We start from the raw sequence: 16,581 nt of genomic DNA, 5'->3' as shown, positions 1-16,581 counted from the left end.
ACTCTAATGGGAGAAGGAGTACAAGCGGTACACCACATCAAATGTTAATAATTGCACACATGTTACAATATAAATAACTGATCACGCAAAAGAAAATCAATCATCAAAATAATGATGTAACTAATCATTTCTTCAACATGCCTTGTAGTAATCATTGTAGAATTTGCAACAAATGTTGTATCGGTTTTTAAAAATCCATGTTAACGCGTTATTTAACGTCTTTAAGTCGGTACGAGAATTTAAAACAACAAAGCATGCGTTGTATTACCATTAATTTATGTCACCAAATAAGGAATGTGAAATCCTCAAGCAAATATTATCCCCTTGATACCCTAAATTTTCGATTTTCAGGTTGATTGTTAAAAGGGTAAAAGATTTTCACTACATTTGTCCCAATATGTTCTCATGAGTCCGAATCCATTCTCGTGAGCAATTCGGAAATTCATAAATCGTGTCCGTTTATCGTATATCGTGCGGTCAGAAATTATTTTAAATATTTTTATTCAAAAATAAACATAAACAGTATTTGATAAAAACTGATCGCACGATGTACGAACATACACTATTCACAAATCCCTAAGATCCTCATCAAAAGAATCCGGAGAGGATCCTATTGGTATTCTCATCTCCTACTACTAGGCCCATGGGCCTATCTTGTGACACGACAAATTTTTCAATGTGACCGATACACAGGGTGGTACACCACTTGTTACTATACAAATGGTGAGATATGTGTGCTAAAAAGTTAATAACTTAAAAAATAAAATTTTCCACAACTTCTATTAAAACCCTTAATGTACCACTTGTGTTTTCGTTACAATTAAACATTTATCATGTGACACATCCAACTATGATTCTCTATATCCCAAACCAGCCTTAACAAGCCAACACGTGGCACAATCACCGGGAAACCGGCAGATCCCGGTGACCAGTGCTCCGCGTGCCAAATCATCGTGGGGGCGGTTTGTTTCCCTTTGTTTCAGGTTCCCTCTGCGAAAAGCGAGCCTTATATAACCCCAACGGGATTTTTCGATTTCTACAAAACACGCCAAATCCAACGGCGGTTTCCAGTTTCAACAACCACTTTCTTATCTTCCTCCCCCAGGTGGCGCGTGCATTCGCGACCCCTTCCGTTTGGCTCTCAAGATTCTTCCGGCCCCCGTAATTTGGCTTCAAGGGTTGGTTTTTTTTCTTTTAATTTTGCTGGGTAGGTTTTAAATTCAAAGTTTGAAGCGTTTCTGAATTTTATTGGAATTTTTAGGATTAGGGTTTTGTGATTCATGTTCTGCTCTGTGAAATTTAAAGTTTTTTGAACTTTATGTGCAATATATTTGTTTCTTTTTTTGGATTTTACTGTTGGGTTAGTTTAAAGTTCGGATTTTTTATTGAAATTATAGATAGAATTTGAGGAAACCGATTATATGACCGTGAACTTAGTTTAATAGATTGCAAATAATGTAGTTTCTATTGTTATGATTATGCCCTTTTCGAGTTTTTTTCGGTTATTGAAATTTAACGGGGATGCTAGGTACTTCAGGAGCAGAGGTAGTGTTGCTAGATAGATGTTAAACGAGCAGATGAAGACATATAACCTTGATCCCGACGTGCTTCGCTGGGGTCTCCATCTCTTGGATGTTTGCACATTGTCGAATGATAATTCTCATAGTACTGTTACGCGATACGACCAGGATTTTAGTCAAGTAGAGTATGTTAGAGAAGGTTATGTTGAGCCTTGTATTGTGGAGAATGATGAGATTATAGCTCATGCTTATCAAGAAGAGTTGTCGAGGTTCGCTTCTGTAGAAACATCTGGAGCTTCTGGTTATGGAGATGGGCAGTTGGAAGCGTCAATTCTTGAGCAGGATTGGCTTGGTCCATCAACTAGGCACAGTGGTTCTGGTATGGGATTATGCAAATTGACATTCTCGTTAAGTTCTCTGATTTGATTTTGTGTATTTGTTCTCCTTGTTAAGATGAAATGTTGGAAATCTGTAGGGCTTGAAAATGTTCAGGATGCAGTAAATGATTTCGGCAGAAATATTGACACCGATGAATATAGACATAATCAACATGGGGTGGATGATCCAAGGAGAAATGGAAATGAGGTAGCAACTGATCACTGCGAAGGAGAATACTCTATTAATGGGGAAGACTTTTTGCATTCACTGGACATAACAGATGAATTTTCTCTTGATGGTGAAGTAGGGAGAAGATTGAATCAGATGGCTTCTGTACCTGTAAGTCTAGCTTTTATGGCGTCTTGCTGCTGCCATTTAATTATCAAAAGATTATGCATATCATCCGCTGGTCATCTATCCAGGGATGAAGCCAGGATTCAGAAATGGGGAGGGCTGAATCTGAACACAGTTTTTTTCGTAATAAAACATATAATATTTTAGTAGCTGTACCAAATTGTCTCTTAAAATATCTGTTCTGTAAGGAAGAAGTCTTCTTTACTATTAATTATGAAACGAATTTTAATCACAAATGATCTTTTATGTTTAAAACTCATCAATTTCATCACTTGTATACTGTACACTCATCAATATGGTTCTTCGCATGTTGAGATGAATTATTTGTGGCCTATAAAGCAAATTATGTGATACCACATGGACTTTTTTAATTAAAATTGTTAAAATTTTAAAACAACAAAAAAAACTAAATAGAAATAAAAGTTAAGACTACAGAAGTAAAAAAACGAAACCTCTGTGTCTCTCTTTACCCGATGTCACGCGCTGCCGCAGTCACCTCTACAGCAAGCAAACAACCAGCCACCCCGTTAATTCTGGCATTGAGCATTCCCCGACAAAATTCTGCCCCACCCGCTTTTCCAAACAGCACCCAGACAGCCTGCCAACACCCAACCCACAACCCCAAAACGCAATTCCCTCCCTTCACCCAGCCACTCTCTTCTGGGATTACACCCCCCACTCATCACAGACTGAAAGTTTATTTGTTTAAATTGGTAGAAATTGGTCTCCTGGTATTAATATTCGGGATGGTGTGGGAATATATCAGTATCCATTTGTCAATTTGTTTTTTGTTAGGAAACTTTATTGCATGCCAAGACACATTTTTAGTTTAATGTTTATTGCAAAATGGGATTCACATTATCATCTTTCTTTTGGCAGCATGTTCCTAAAACGAATGAAAAATTACCCTCAGAGGATGAACAGTTATCAGATCATCAGAGGCTTTTGGATAGGTATTTTATGTTAGTTCCAAGTATTATATACTTTATTTATGAGTAATGAATTGTATCCCGGGATATATTGTCAAACCTATATTTCTGTCTCTGATTTTTTTTAATAGATCGATAGTATTGGGTGTTTCACTTCAGGTGTCTAATTTTTTTTCTTTTTCTTTAATAGGCTGCAGTTGTATGATTTGGTGGAGTGTAAGGTCCAGGGAGATGGTAACTGTCAGGTTGGTATTATTTTACTTAAATGATTGGTCTATCATTTTTATTCTTTCATTTTAAAATGATAAACAAAAATTTACTGAGCATCCAATTTTTGTTGAAGTACATCAAGCGGTGTATTCGCAATGAATAATCTGATGCAGTCTAGATGGAAACAACTTTTTCCCCATTCCCGCTATCTTTCAATACTTTTTTCTTTCTGGATTGTAAATGCACTGCTCAAATGTATATGTAACATATCTTTATACTTGTAATTTCACATATCTAACTTGCAATATTCCAGAGTCCTCTTCTGAGTTAAGTTGATAGTGTCTCACTATTGTTTTATTTCCCAGTTTCGTGCTTTATCAGATCAACTATATCGTTCTCCTGAATACCATGGTGTTGTAAGAGACCAAATTATTCAACAGGTTGGTTGGCATTTCAGTAAGTGGATCTTTAGTAGTTAAATTCAAGTTATTCTTGTGAAGGTTTTGAAAATGATATTTTGTAATTTAACTCTTTTTACTCATCTTTTTTATGTCTCAGCTGATGAGTCACCCTGAAATGTACGAGGGTTACGTTCTTATGGGTTATGTTGATTATCTAAACAAGATGAGCAAGTAGTGTGCTAATCTCTTTATCCATAATTTTCTATCCTAAAGCTTACATCTTTTTCTCGTTTATTTACTAATTCTTCTTGACATGGATGAAATAGGAATGGTGAATGGGGTGATCATGTCACATTGCAGGCTGCTGCAGATTCGGTATGAGGCACTCCCTTTTTGCTAGTTTTTATTTTTTTGCTTAATCTTTTGCTTTTATGTGGGTGTCCATCAGTTCGTAGAGAAACATTCAATTGTCGACTGATATGTCCATTATTTTATTGCAGTATGGTGTCAAGATATTTGTAATAACTTCTTTCCGAGATACATGTTACATTGAAATCCTTCCTCACGTTCAAAAGTCCAATAGAGGTAACAGTTTTAGAAGATAATAAACTTCCATCTTTCATCCCTCCTCCCTCCTCTAGTCACCGTATTTGGTCATGTTTGCTTATATTTCACTTGTGCAGTTATCTGCTTGAGCTTTTGGGCCGAAGTGCATTACAATTCGATTTATCCCGAAGGAGGTAAATCTAAATAAGCGTTTTTTACATACATCTACTGGGAAATAAAAGAACACATTGAACGATATGACTGGCGTTAACATTTGTTATCTTTCCTTTGTATTTTGTTTTCTTGTTCAGAACTTCCTCCGCCCAGCTTAAGGAAAAAGAAGAAATGGTGGAACCTTTGAAACCAGGAATCTACATCTGCAACGAGTCCTAGTTTTCTGTTGAGGAAGCTTCAGTGTCGCGTTTACGTTCTCTATCTTTGGCTCCCTGGAGCAGGGGGCAGAATGGCGTTCCTTTGCTTGTTCTGCTCTGCATTTGCACCGGCAGCTGATTCTTCACCAACTCCCTTGTACATGTTATATCTTCTTTGATTTAGATGAGTTTTTGCTTTTAACATACCTTTGATATATAGAGGATTTGTCGTTCCTTTCTGTAAATAAATTCATCGTTTTTATTCTTAATTATAGTAAATCTTTCTTTCCATTCAATTTTGTACCTTCACTTCACATTATGTTCAGATATTAACAGAAAATGGACTCAACCAGAACACTAAAAAAATCTTTCTTTTTGAATACTTTGTGATTCTATTTGAACAAAGCTCCCCGATTCAGCCGACAAAGGTTCGTTCAGTTGATAAAGGTACCTGCTTTGTGTGTCGGCACACGAAAATTCGAGTTCCGCTGTCAGTAGTTGTTATTAGGCGATCTGTAAAAATCAACAAAGGAGGCACCGGCCCCTCTGTAAATTCTCAAAAAGACTTATGGTATGCGTAGCCTTCCTCCCCTAAACTTTTTAAATATAAAAACTCTCCGAAATTTTTCCTGTGATTTTATATGTAAACCCTTTTTTTTTAAGAAGATATATGTAAACCCTTTAAAACCTAAGGGAGATATATATATTTCCGATTGTATGGTACAATTTCTCCCTGGCATCGAAGTCCATGTCAGCACCATGGGAATGGACGAGTATTTATCAATTCTAACCAAAATTTACCCTCTAAATTCACAAATGTCAATTTTTACAAATTCTTTCAAATATAGCCAAAAATCTGATTGAATTGACCTAAATACCCATAAAATTAAAACTCGTGTTATTGGGATGCTCCCTCGCCATCCCTTCTTCATCTTCTTCCTCTATCCAATAAACCAAGTCTTCAAGCCGAGCCCTATTTCAACAACTCTAAACATACACACCAAAACCTAATTCGGTTTCTTCCTAATTTGCAGGTAGCCTGATGAGAACTTCCATCCTTTTGGGTTAAACAAATTTACAAAATAATAATACTTTATTATACGGTAGATCCTAAGGCCAAACAACCACTATGATTCCCTCACCAAAAATTGAAATTCAATAACGAAATAGCAATAAAAGAAAAGAAATTAGAACATAAAACTAAGGAAACAAGTTGGAATATACCAATCAAATTGAAAAGATGAATTTTAACTCAAAAAAAAAGACGTAGTATACCTTAAAAGTTAAAACCTAATTGCAAGAAACTGACGCCAATATATACGAACTCATAACTGTATGGAACCAAAAAAATAAAAAATTAAATGGAACCAAAAAAATTATAGACATTAATCCTCCATTAATTGCTATCCAATGAACTCAAGTATTTACTGGTGGAACTTGTAGTGGCAGAGCCTCTGCAGTATATGTCTATTTTCATTCAAGTTGGTTTTTGCTATATTTGAAAAATATTATAAAAATTGATATTTTTGAGAGTAAAGACTAAATTTTGGCTATAAACGATAAAAACTCGGAATGGATATGTTATTATTTGGTTACGGGAGTTTGTTATTTCGAAATTTGGGGTTAGTACTATTTTTTTCTTTCTTTCTGAAATTTGAAATAAAAAAATGTGTGGCGTTAAGAAATAGTCTAATATACCACTTAATACTATAACTTAGTAATATTCCTAAGTGAAAGATTTTAAGTTCGATTCTCGTCAAAGACGAATTTAAACCACATTATTGTTAGTAGGCTAAGTTTACCTCATTCTCTTTAGTGTAGATAAAATCATTTATTAAAAAAAAAATTAGGCTGATATACAAGTAATGTAACTAAAAATTTCTTATTTAAAGGGTCCGTGGCTCAATGGTAGAACATTCGACTGCAGATCAAGTGGTCAGCGGTTGGGGAAAGGGATCATTTCCATCTAATTCTCTTCATCAAATAATTTGAGTCCTTGAAATTTAATCCAACGACTAAAAACAGGGATCTACTGTAAAAGTTATAATAACTTTAACCTTTTAATCAAATTTTAATGACCCAGATTATTTGACGAGGATGATTAGGTGGAAATGATTAGGAGATAGATCATTTTCCACCGGTTGGAACCCGGTTGGGCCCTCTTTCAATTTTACCTTTTTTTATTTCTATTTAACATAGGAACCTATAAAATCGAGCTTGACTGAAACTTCCTACAAAATGCCGCCATTGCTGCAACCTCGCAGTTTGTCTTTCTGAAATCCTCCACAGATTTATCTGATTGTCCCTTAAACGCCTACACATGTTACTCAAGAAACCCACCTCCAAAACCCTAAAAACCCTAATTTTCCCCTCCTTAAACCCAACCTTTTCCTTCCTGCACCTCCCCCAAAACCCTCCTCACACCCACACCCAGAAATCCACCTACGTCGATGTGTACATGAAATGGAAGAAAGACCCTTACTTTGATTCACTCGATCAAATCCACAAGTCCATTGTTCTTAAACCCATCATTTCCCTCAAGAATTTGATTGCCCAAAACCCCAATGGATGCATCCCAATCTCTGATGTCTCCAAAAGGGGGATTCAACTGGAGGTCCCCATGAAGGTTGCAAGGTTTCTGAGGCTGTACCCTTCGATTTTCGAGGAGTTTACTGGCCCGAAACACAATCTTCCATGGTTTAGATTGACCCCAGAAGCTGATGAGATCGATAGGGAGGAGAAAAGGGTTTGTGAGGAATGTAGGGAGGATTTGAGGGATAGGTTGATAAGGTTGATTCTGATGAGTGAAAAAAAGATCTTGCCTTTGAATATTGTTCAGGGAATGCAGTGGTATTTGGGTTTCCCCGATGATTTCGTGCGAAACCCGGATGCCAATTTGGATGAGAGTTTTAGATTTGTGGAGATGGAGGATGGGTTGCCGGGGTTGGCTGTTGAGAGTAGTGAGAAGGTGTTGTCTGTGGTGCAGAGGAATGCAATGAAGAGAGGGGTTTATTTCGGAGCTCCGATGGAGGCAGTTGAGTTCCCACTTTTCCCCTCTAAGGGTTTGAGGCTGAGGAGGAAGATTGTGGGTTGGTTGGAGGAGTTTCAGAAGCTTCCCTACGTTTCGCCTTACGAGGATTTTTCTCATCTGGATCCGGACAGTGATGTATCGGAGAAGCGCGTGGTGGGGCTTCTTCATGAGTTGCTGAGTCTGTTTGTTGAGCATTCAGCAGAGAGGAAGAAGCTTCTGTGTCTTAAGAAACATATGGGGATGCCGCAGAAAGTGCACAAGGCGTTTGAGCGGCATCCCCATATGTTTTACTTGTCTCTGAGGAACAAGACTTGCACTGCAATCCTCAAAGAGGCTTACTGTGATGAGTCTGCTATTGGGAGGCATCCGCTTTCGGGGGTGAGGATGAAGTACATTGATTTGATGAGGGAGTCGGCCGCGATCTTGAAGAATAGGAGAGTGAAAAACCGGTTTGTTGATCGACTGGATTCGCATACGGAAATTGAAGATGGAAAGGAGATTGCAGAGTGTTCTTACTTGTCTGACAGAGGAGTTCAAAATTAGAAATGAAATTGGAAGCTTAAACTTTGGAAAATTACGCGTTCTTTGCCATTTGGATGTGGATAAGATTTTTTTGACGCAACAATGAAAGAGAAGTGAAAAATTACATGTTATTTTGCGAAATTCCACTATGTTCACCGGTTCATTGGACGGCTGGATTTGCATGGCCGAATCTTTAACCTGTTCAAACTCGTGCATCTCGTACACCGGGTGTATTGTAAAAAAACCGATTCCTCCCCTTTTGTTGAATTTTGTGGGTGCTCTTTCACTCATTTCTATTGAAACAATTTGAATTAATCCTTTAGGAACCTGTACAATTCGAGTTTTACTCGCGATATGCATACTTGTAATGCGAGAAGTCATGAAGCGGAAAATGAAGGAACAAAGGAAAGAACAAGATATCTGCAAAAGACAAGTAATATATATATCTCCTCGAGAAAATTGCAGGTGTATTTACACAAGTAGTTTTCAAAGTCGAAAGCCCCAGCATATATGAACACTCCCTATTTACCCTCTCTTTCAAATTGCTATTAACCATTTACACTAGAGACTGTAAAATAGACAACGAACCTTGTACCGGTAAATTCTCGAGCCCAAGGACTGACCCTCTTCCATGCCGAGTTTTCCTGGTCAGATTAGAACCGGCGAGCCAAAATATATACTAGGAGGGGGATAGACAAAAACATTATATCGCAGGGGGCGCCGGATTCCATGCTTATTTACAACTATAGCTTCTTTGTGTATTTATACGAACAACTGAACGAACTTGCTAAGGTCACTGTCCATGTTAGCTGTACAAGGTGCATACTTATTCATGGTGGCAATAGGAAAAATGCCTTCTGCTCACTCCAGATTGGGTGCCTCAAGAAGAACACGAGGCTGACAACCCTATGCGCCTTTCTGCATATGATAGATCAAAATCTGTTAGGTCTTTTACTCTGCAAATCTGTAAAAGAAATATGTAGGAAAAGGCTCACCTCCAGTTGTGATGAGTTTCTCGACACGAGAAACGATATGTTTGCCGTAGGTATACTTCTTCAGGGCAGTCAAATGAACCTTAATGCGAGAAAGAATCAACTCAAGACTCTGATCATCACAAGTCTCAAGAACCTTCTGCACAACGTAGTTTCCAAAGGGATCTTTCATCATGGCCTGCACATTTGCAATTGAAAAATTGGGTCATGCATCAAAACCTAAAAAATTCATGACCTTGAAGCATCACATATTTTGTTACGTATGTGTGACCATGTGGATTTTCAATTGTGGCAGTGCGAAGTGTGAACTTCATAGACTGGCAGCAGTCGGTAGCGTTAATTTCATTGTACAGTCAAATGTGATGTGCAATGTGCTAAATTCATGTAAGAATTTCCATAGCTAGTATAGACTATCTTGAAAGTATATATTATCTTCTGTATGGAAAACGTTAATTTTAGACCTGTAAGGGCTCATTTTCATCAGTTGAACCCAGCATCTCATTCACTAAAAACTGGCGCTCATCAGCATTCCCAAAAGTTAAGCACTTCTCCACAACATTAGAAGCAAACTTCTGCTGACTCATCTTCACAATTTGTCCTGCGAGCTTGTGGATAATTGCAGTCCGTTCATGCGGTTTACCATGTTCAAGGACGTGCTACCAAACAAGAGTATTTATATCAGATACGCACAGTTGATGATATGTATATGAGTATTTCCACCACATATATATACTTGATGCTAGATATCACAAATAGCATAGGGTCTCAAAGCAAAGACAAAGCATGACTACTATCGGTTGTGAAAACAAAAGTGAGAACACACTATAAACAGCATCGGCTTTTCAATCAAAGAAAAAGACAGACTGAAAAAGACAATCAAGTACCTTGGCATCCAGTTTTGTCCCAATGCTCAGATGAATCACATAAATGAGATCACAGGAGGCATATCATGAATAGTATAAGCTACAAGGCATACGATCTACCAATGAAAACAAAAATATAAAGTACCTCGGCATCCAATTCTGTACACATGCTCAGAATAATCTTAAACAAGTTGAATTCTGGTTATCAGGTTCAATAATATTTGCTAAGCAAACAAGTTGTCATAGTGTTAGGCCAATATGTCCCCTCATGCCCAAAGATCCAATATTCTTTTTCCTTTATGTGGAAAAGCATTTGCATCCAAAACAATGCATATTTTCTGGAACATATCTCATTTAACAGAATAGAACAAATCCATGGCTATTTATGGAAAAATAAATATAACACAGCAGCTCAACCGTATATATACTGAGTATTGAATACCTGAATGACGTAATTTCCATATTGATCTTGTGCCAAAATGCATACAGATTGCATGATTTCATCCATGATTATTTGTTGTGTGTTTGAATCATTGCAATGTTCCAGAACCCTCTGTAAGCACCAAAAGGGATCACACAAGTAAATATAAAGAATCCCCACACAGGGAAAGAAGATGCAAACAACTAACCTGTATAACACGGCATCCATAAGGATGAGTGGATAGTGTGACAACTTGCCCATAGAAGGATGAAATTATAAATTGAATTTTATCTTGAGGGATACATTCTATACACTTCTGAATGACATGATTCCCATTCTGATCACGGACGCATTTCATGATTGAACCATCAAGCTCCGACACCATCTGTGCCTGATGATTCACATCAACCACTTCCAAAGCCTGAGGTAAAATTTAGAGCATTAATTATTATTTTCCAAGTACGATTCATCTCATACCATACTTAAACAACTCTTAAATAATATGACGATTGGGTCATTGTTTTTCTAAATGTGGTGCCAAAGTGTCTTTTCCATAACGGAGGAGGGAAGCATAGTAACATATATAGTTATCTGTCAAGATGAAGGTCATACAAGACAGGAGCATTGTGTTTATACATAACATGTGGATGGCATCTTTCTTAAATTTTTCCAAAACTCCTTTTTCATTTACATTTGTCTAGTTTTCTAACCTAACAAGAACATCACATGAAGCTACTGCTAGCCAGATGCAATATAGTACATTATTTTCTCGTAGCAATGAAGCATGTAAGTGGCATGAATAACACCAAACGCCATGATAGAAAGAGTTCTGCAAAGTAAAAAAAATGGAGAAAAGGAATTTGTATCCATGCTATGCAAATAGGCAGATCAAAGGGGTAAAGCTAACACATAGAAGGGCATTGGTAGATCAAGACTTTGAGGATCAGGAAATCACCTTCTGGATCACTCTACAACCATACATTTGAAGACTGAGAGGCAAAACATGGCCAGTAAGTTGGCTGGTTAACTCTTTTCTTTGGCTTTCTGTACCATGCTCAAAAAACTGCAATTTCACGCAGAACTAAATTAATAACTTTATACAGAAAGGAAAGAATTTTCAAGCATTTGAAATACAGAGATTATACTTTCTGTACGACATAATTTCCGAATACATCAGTCATCAAGGCGCGAGCATGAGGAATAATCTCTGGAAATATCTTCATTTTTTCTTCCACAGTGGCTGTTTCTAGTTTCTGCTGAATAAAGCGACTTCCATACTGGTCGGTACTACAATTTTGCTCAGAAGAAATTGAAGTCAAAATTGCAGCCAAAGCAACCTAAGAAGAATATACACCAAAGAAAACACTATATATACCTGAATTCAATTACGTGATCAACAATGTCCGCAAATTCAAAAGACTTGTTCTTATTGTTCTTGAATTCATCTAATAATGATGATACATGTCGTCCTTCTAGGTTGTTTCCAATATCTGAGTTCCAGGAGCTAACCGACCCTCCCATTGAACTTCTCAACATAGAATTAAAGCGGGCAATCTTCTCACTCTCAAACATTGGACTACCATACCCAATAGAAGGATGAAGCGAATTTGCCATCGGATTTCCTGGATACATGCCAAGCCCATATGGTGGGTTCCCATAATAACCATGATTAAAACCGCCAGATTTACCTAAAATTGACAAATCATACTGTTGCTTCCTTTGAGCAAGCAATGCCTCAAGATATGCCTTCTGAAGCCCCTCTAAGTCTCCATGCAAAGTGCCAAAGTGGTTTTTGCTCAGAGGATAACCACTTGGATTAGTTACATTACGTGCTGCATAATCAGTTCTTTGCAAAAACTGAATATAAGATGGGTCCATAACAGAAGAATGAAGACCAGGCCCTACTTTGTTTCCCAGTCTGTTCAGACTTTGTTCATCACCAATAGCTACTGCACCCAGAAAAGAAAAGGGAGGGAGGGAGAGAGAGAGAGAGAGAGAGAGAGAGAGAGAGAGAGAGAGAGAGAAACATTGTCAATGCTAAGTGCTGACTGACTATTCAACCAAGGTACTCCGCTGATTTTAAAAATAAAAAAGTTATTGCAGATGAAATTTAAGAAACTACATAATTACCTGCACCAAGATGATTATCACTTGACATATTCAACTTCAGATTTACAGGATAGGCCCCGGCAACATGCCCATCAAAGTCCATACCTGGTGGATTTGCTTCTTGGTAATGAACACTAGATCCTTCCAAAGCTCCAAAGCCTGAAGAACTCCCTTTTGAGTACAGACTGGGAGAAGAAGTTCTTCTTGAAAAATTAGCTTGCCCAGAGGATGTAGTACGGTTTGTTATGATTCCATTTTTCTTTGCTAGATGAGCATGATTAGTAGGAAGAGAAAAAATTTCAGCATTTGCCTTCTCTAACAGTTCCTGCTGCAGCCTCTGATGCCCATTTGGCATCTTAAACAGAAAATCATGCTGATTTTCAAGATCCACATGAAGCTGCGACTGAATATATCTATCATCATCTACAGGTCTAATTTTTGATAGGCTTAAGCTAGAAAAATTGGCTGAAATATCCGCCAGATCATTCATGCTGGAAGAACGATCATTTTTAATATCTGGACTAGCAACATTCTTCCTCTCGGTAGGGAATACTCTACTCCCTACAGGGAGGAGACCAGAACTGGTGGACCTGCCAAATAGTTGTTCAGGGGTTCTGCTTCTTGGCAAAGAAGGACCCACAGCAGATGCAAAGGAATGAGAAGCCATTGGGCCATGGCTCCGAACTCCCACCAGGCCATGTGAAGCTGCTCCATTATGCATACCCTCTGCAGACTCCACTCCATTACATAACCCAACTGGATGGGGATCAGTCATGCCTGTGGGATCCATGATATCACCAAAAGTGTTATGACTTGATGGCCTTGACAGGGGACCTGACAAGGACGCAGTTTGATCAAGTCCTTCCTGCAGAACGTCAGTTATTAATTTACAGGACACCAAAATAAGAAACAAGAAATAGCAGCTAAGCACTTCATCCCAAACCAAATTGCTTGAATTTACTCGGTGAAGTGCATGTATAAGCATATCAATTTAAAGAATATGAATAATGAAAACTTTCTGCATTAAATATGGAAGAAAGAACTAATAAACATCTGCACCTTTCTGAATATTTGGAAAGGAAGAGGAAAAAAACCTTCATGAAAATGGAAATGAGAACTTAGATGGTGATAAATAAAGTACAGCGTGATGCATTCAACATGTCACGTGCATATAATACAACGGCTAGCAAGATTGAAAGGTTCCAATAGAAGCCACGACAGATAGTTGCAACAGTAATTCTAAGAGCAGGATCATGCTCTTGGCTACATCCTTGCTCTGCATCCCCGTGTGAAGGGTGTACCCGGCCTTATGGAAAATGTGCGATCTCGTGTAGTATGCAATAAATATCAAACGTAAACTAAAAGCTATCTGTAATGCAAGCTTCAAACAGCCATGTAACTGAAAATACTAACCAAAAGGGGGCAGGTAGCATCAAAATACTCAAGCATACAAAATTTGTGAAAGAATCAAATGCCAAGACAAAGGGAATCCAAAAAAATGCAGAACGAAGATAGATTACCTGTAAAATGTCAGCAAAACTCTTTCTCCTTCCACCAAACCCAGTTGTCGACAAACCAATCAAACCATCTGAGCTTCTATCAAGCCACTCAGATGATGTCTGTTTAGGGAGATTGCAACCTTTAGCATTCCTCAATCCCATCAACTCATCCTCTGCCTTTTGTAGTCCCAACTGTGTGGAAAACAGCGACAAACTATCACCATCATCAGCCAACTTCTTCCTCCTCCAGTCCCCAATGCCTTCAAAAGAAGACCCGCCCCCCTGAAACCTTTGTGCAACACGCCAATCCTCTCTCGACAACGACGGTGGAGGCAATCTTGGGTTAATATTATCATGCGAATAGTAGTACGAAAGATAAGCAGGATGAGATCGAATCTCATCTTCGGACAAAACCCCATTGTTATTACTAATCCTACTAGTCACATCCCTAAAATCTGAGTTCCTAAAGAGACTACCCACAGCAGTTAGCGAACCCTCAACAGTTGGCGGGGCACTGCCGCTCCTATACATATTCATGTCCCTCTCCCGATGAATGGCATGCTGATTGCGCTGCTCTCTCAGAATCAATTCAAGCTCACTCTGTAAAGCATCTTCTAAATTCCCATTGGATCCTTGCAGATTATTATCTAGGGTTGATAGCATATCTATGTTACTCCCCGTAGCCATCTCCACAACTCTAAATTTTCACAAACAACAACAAAAACAAAACAGAAATTCTTCAAATTCAGCTAGTTTTCGCATTCGATAAATCGTAATCATTAAGAAAGGTAACAATTGGCTGACTTTTTTGTGCTACAAGTGCCCAAATGATCAACGTAACTATAGAATTCAAAGCATAAAATTCTCGAAAAAAGAACCATATTCGTTTGTACCTTGAAGCGTGAGCAGAAATCCTCACATCGATCAATACAATCAAATCCCGAACAATTCCTCGGGCGACTGCGAAAATCATGGAAATCGCATCAAAATCAGCCAACTCAATTATATGATCAGTGATCACACCAGCAAAACAGCATCAAAACATCGAAAGTTTTTAACTTTGTTGTTAATTTCATAAATTGTAACGAAATTGGTACTGATGAAACAGAGGAAATGGTCAAACGGCGTCGTAACGAGGACTTACGTCGCGGAATTGATCGCTGAGAAAGCTCCACCAACAATCCAATTGCTATATGTACAGAAAGAATATAATGTGTATATATAATATATATATATATATTTGTGTATATTCGTATATACGATTGAATGTACGAGAAGCTGAAGCTTTTCTTGATCAAAAATCTAGGAAAGAATTTCGGAACAATTCCAAGGGTTAGAGAGAAGTTTACAGAGAGAGGGGGGAGAGAGGGAAGCTGAGGTTTGGGATGAGATCGCGTGGGCCTGATATCCTTTCGAAACGGCCGCTTTTAATTTTAGAGAGAGAAAGAGACTGGAGAGAGAGAGAGACGGGAGTTTTGGTGGGGGCGAGGCGGGAAGAGAGGAGATGGTGGACCGTCTCACGAGAGGAATGATATGTGCATGGAAGAGTTGTAACAAATTTTAGGGTTAGTTTCGTATTGGTGCGTTTTTAATAAAAACTGTCTCTGTTGTGAGACAATTGTAAAATAAAGTTGTTGAGTGTTAGATAATTTTTTTTTTTGTAAAAGTGCTTCAACAAAAAAAAAAAAACCAATGTATGAGTACTTGGTAAACTTCTATATAAATTGTTGTGAATATGTTAAATGACGAAAAAAATATAGTATTTAATATGATATAATAATTGTAAAAGATAATAATATAGGGGCAAAGATTGTAAAATATATGGGGTATACTTGCCTTTTGAAAATTTCATTGATTACTATGTTTTGAAGAAAAAAAAACACTTTTTTCAAGAGCACGGTAGATATGCTTCTACTTTTCTACCATCATTGACAATAAGTTTTTTAAAAAAGTACTTTTTTTTTTTGGTACACATTTGATGTTTCAAATTTTATAATAAGTTGTTTTTTTTAAAGCACCACAATTTCAAATCAGCTTTGAATATGATTTCTATAATCCAGCACGGTGGATCTAAACTTCGCTAAAGGCACTATCATGATGAGGCTTTTACAATTTTATTCATTCTGATTATGCACCAAAAAAGAAAAAAACTACATTTAATATTATGTTCTAATGATAATTTCTTTTCATTTGTAAACGAAAGATCTTAAGTTCGATTCTCGCCAAAGATGAATTTAAACCATATTATTGCTAGCCCATTGTGATGCTGAGCACACCCCCATAATGTAGATAATATCGTTCAAAACAAGCCATAACTGATTAACATCAAGACTCAAACTACGTGCATTCCGAAATCAAAGAAAAAAAGTATGGCGTTCTACTCTCCAGTTCTCGACTGCATGTTTTATGTTCTAAACTTGTAAAACAAGAACCAT

At 37.6% G+C, this 16,581-nt stretch overlaps 3 protein-coding genes across 9 annotated transcripts; 2 read left to right on the top strand and 1 right to left on the bottom strand.

Annotated features, from left to right (window-relative positions):
* Positions 1 to 976: 976 nt before the first annotated feature.
* Positions 977 to 5,005, top strand: LOC103428896 (OVARIAN TUMOR DOMAIN-containing deubiquitinating enzyme 9). Of its 6 annotated transcripts, none has more exons than XM_029100295.2 (11): positions 977 to 1,161; positions 1,529 to 1,899; positions 1,996 to 2,237; positions 3,132 to 3,205; positions 3,372 to 3,426; positions 3,757 to 3,831; positions 3,950 to 4,023; positions 4,119 to 4,167; positions 4,293 to 4,377; positions 4,476 to 4,532; positions 4,650 to 5,005. In XM_029100295.2, exons 2-11 carry the CDS (start codon positions 1,563 to 1,565, stop codon positions 4,697 to 4,699), a joined length of 1,098 nt encoding a protein of 365 aa, XP_028956128.1. In that variant the 5' UTR covers positions 977 to 1,161; positions 1,529 to 1,562; the 3' UTR covers positions 4,700 to 5,005. The 6 variants fall into 6 exon arrangements, with proteins under 6 accessions (XP_028956128.1, XP_008365414.1, XP_008365276.1 ...); XM_008367192.4 differs by having other exon boundaries at positions 977 to 1,178; XM_008367054.4 differs by having other exon boundaries at positions 977 to 1,207.
* Positions 5,006 to 6,922: 1,917 nt separating this feature from the next.
* On the top strand, positions 6,923 to 8,654 carry LOC103429176 (protein WHAT'S THIS FACTOR 9, mitochondrial). The gene has a single exon (XM_008367349.4). The coding sequence runs from the start codon at positions 7,030 to 7,032 to the stop codon at positions 8,281 to 8,283; it is 1,254 nt and encodes a 417-aa protein (XP_008365571.2). The 5' UTR covers positions 6,923 to 7,029; the 3' UTR covers positions 8,284 to 8,654.
* A 27-nt stretch (positions 8,655 to 8,681) lies between these two features.
* Positions 8,682 to 15,554, bottom strand: LOC103429267 (pumilio homolog 4). 2 transcript variants are annotated; one of them, XM_008367442.4, is made up of 12 exons: positions 15,291 to 15,554; positions 15,040 to 15,106; positions 14,168 to 14,843; positions 12,669 to 13,512; positions 11,914 to 12,487; positions 11,684 to 11,825; positions 11,494 to 11,601; positions 10,747 to 10,959; positions 10,560 to 10,670; positions 9,716 to 9,910; positions 9,258 to 9,432; positions 8,682 to 9,180 (listed from the first exon to the last, which is right to left on the bottom strand). In XM_008367442.4, the coding sequence occupies exons 3-12, from the start codon at positions 14,831 to 14,833 to the stop codon at positions 9,143 to 9,145; spliced, it is 3,066 nt and encodes a 1,021-aa protein (XP_008365664.2). In that variant the 5' UTR covers positions 14,834 to 14,843; positions 15,040 to 15,106; positions 15,291 to 15,554; the 3' UTR covers positions 8,682 to 9,142. The 2 variants fall into 2 exon arrangements, with proteins under 2 accessions (XP_008365664.2, XP_017188106.2); XM_017332617.3 differs by having other exon boundaries at positions 11,914 to 12,484; positions 15,291 to 15,543.
* Between the last annotated feature and the right edge of the window lie 1,027 nt (positions 15,555 to 16,581).

This window comes from Malus domestica, chromosome 01, assembly GCF_042453785.1.
Source record: "Malus domestica chromosome 01, GDT2T_hap1".
NCBI classification, from domain to species: Eukaryota; Viridiplantae; Streptophyta; class Magnoliopsida; order Rosales; family Rosaceae; genus Malus; species Malus domestica.
This window is presented reverse-complemented; position numbering and strand designations above follow the sequence as displayed.

What these genes read in the sequence shown, in the direction of transcription:
- LOC103428896 (XM_029100295.2), top strand. Translation starts at nt 1,563, where the DNA reads ATGTTAAACGAGCAGATGAAGACATATAACCTTGATCCCGACGTGCTT. An exon ending in ATCAGATGGCTTCTGTACCT is followed by an intron (nt 2,238 to 3,131) that starts GTAAGTCTAGCT and finishes TTCTTTTGGCAG; the next exon opens with CATGTTCCTAAAACGAATGA. An exon ending in AGGGAGATGGTAACTGTCAG is followed by an intron (nt 3,427 to 3,756) that starts GTTGGTATTATT and finishes TTTATTTCCCAG; the next exon opens with TTTCGTGCTTTATCAGATCA.
- LOC103429176 (XM_008367349.4), top strand. Translation starts at nt 7,030, where the DNA reads ATGTTACTCAAGAAACCCACCTCCAAAACCCTAAAAACCCTAATTTTC.
- LOC103429267 (XM_008367442.4), bottom strand. Translation starts at nt 14,833, where the DNA reads ATGGCTACGGGGAGTAACATAGATATGCTATCAACCCTAGATAATAAT. An exon ending in ATGGATGCCGTGTTATACAG is followed by an intron (nt 10,671 to 10,746) that starts GTTAGTTGTTTG and finishes TGGTGCTTACAG; the next exon opens with AGGGTTCTGGAACATTGCAA. An exon ending in ATGAAAATGAGCCCTTACAG is followed by an intron (nt 9,433 to 9,715) that starts GTCTAAAATTAA and finishes GCAAATGTGCAG; the next exon opens with GCCATGATGAAAGATCCCTT.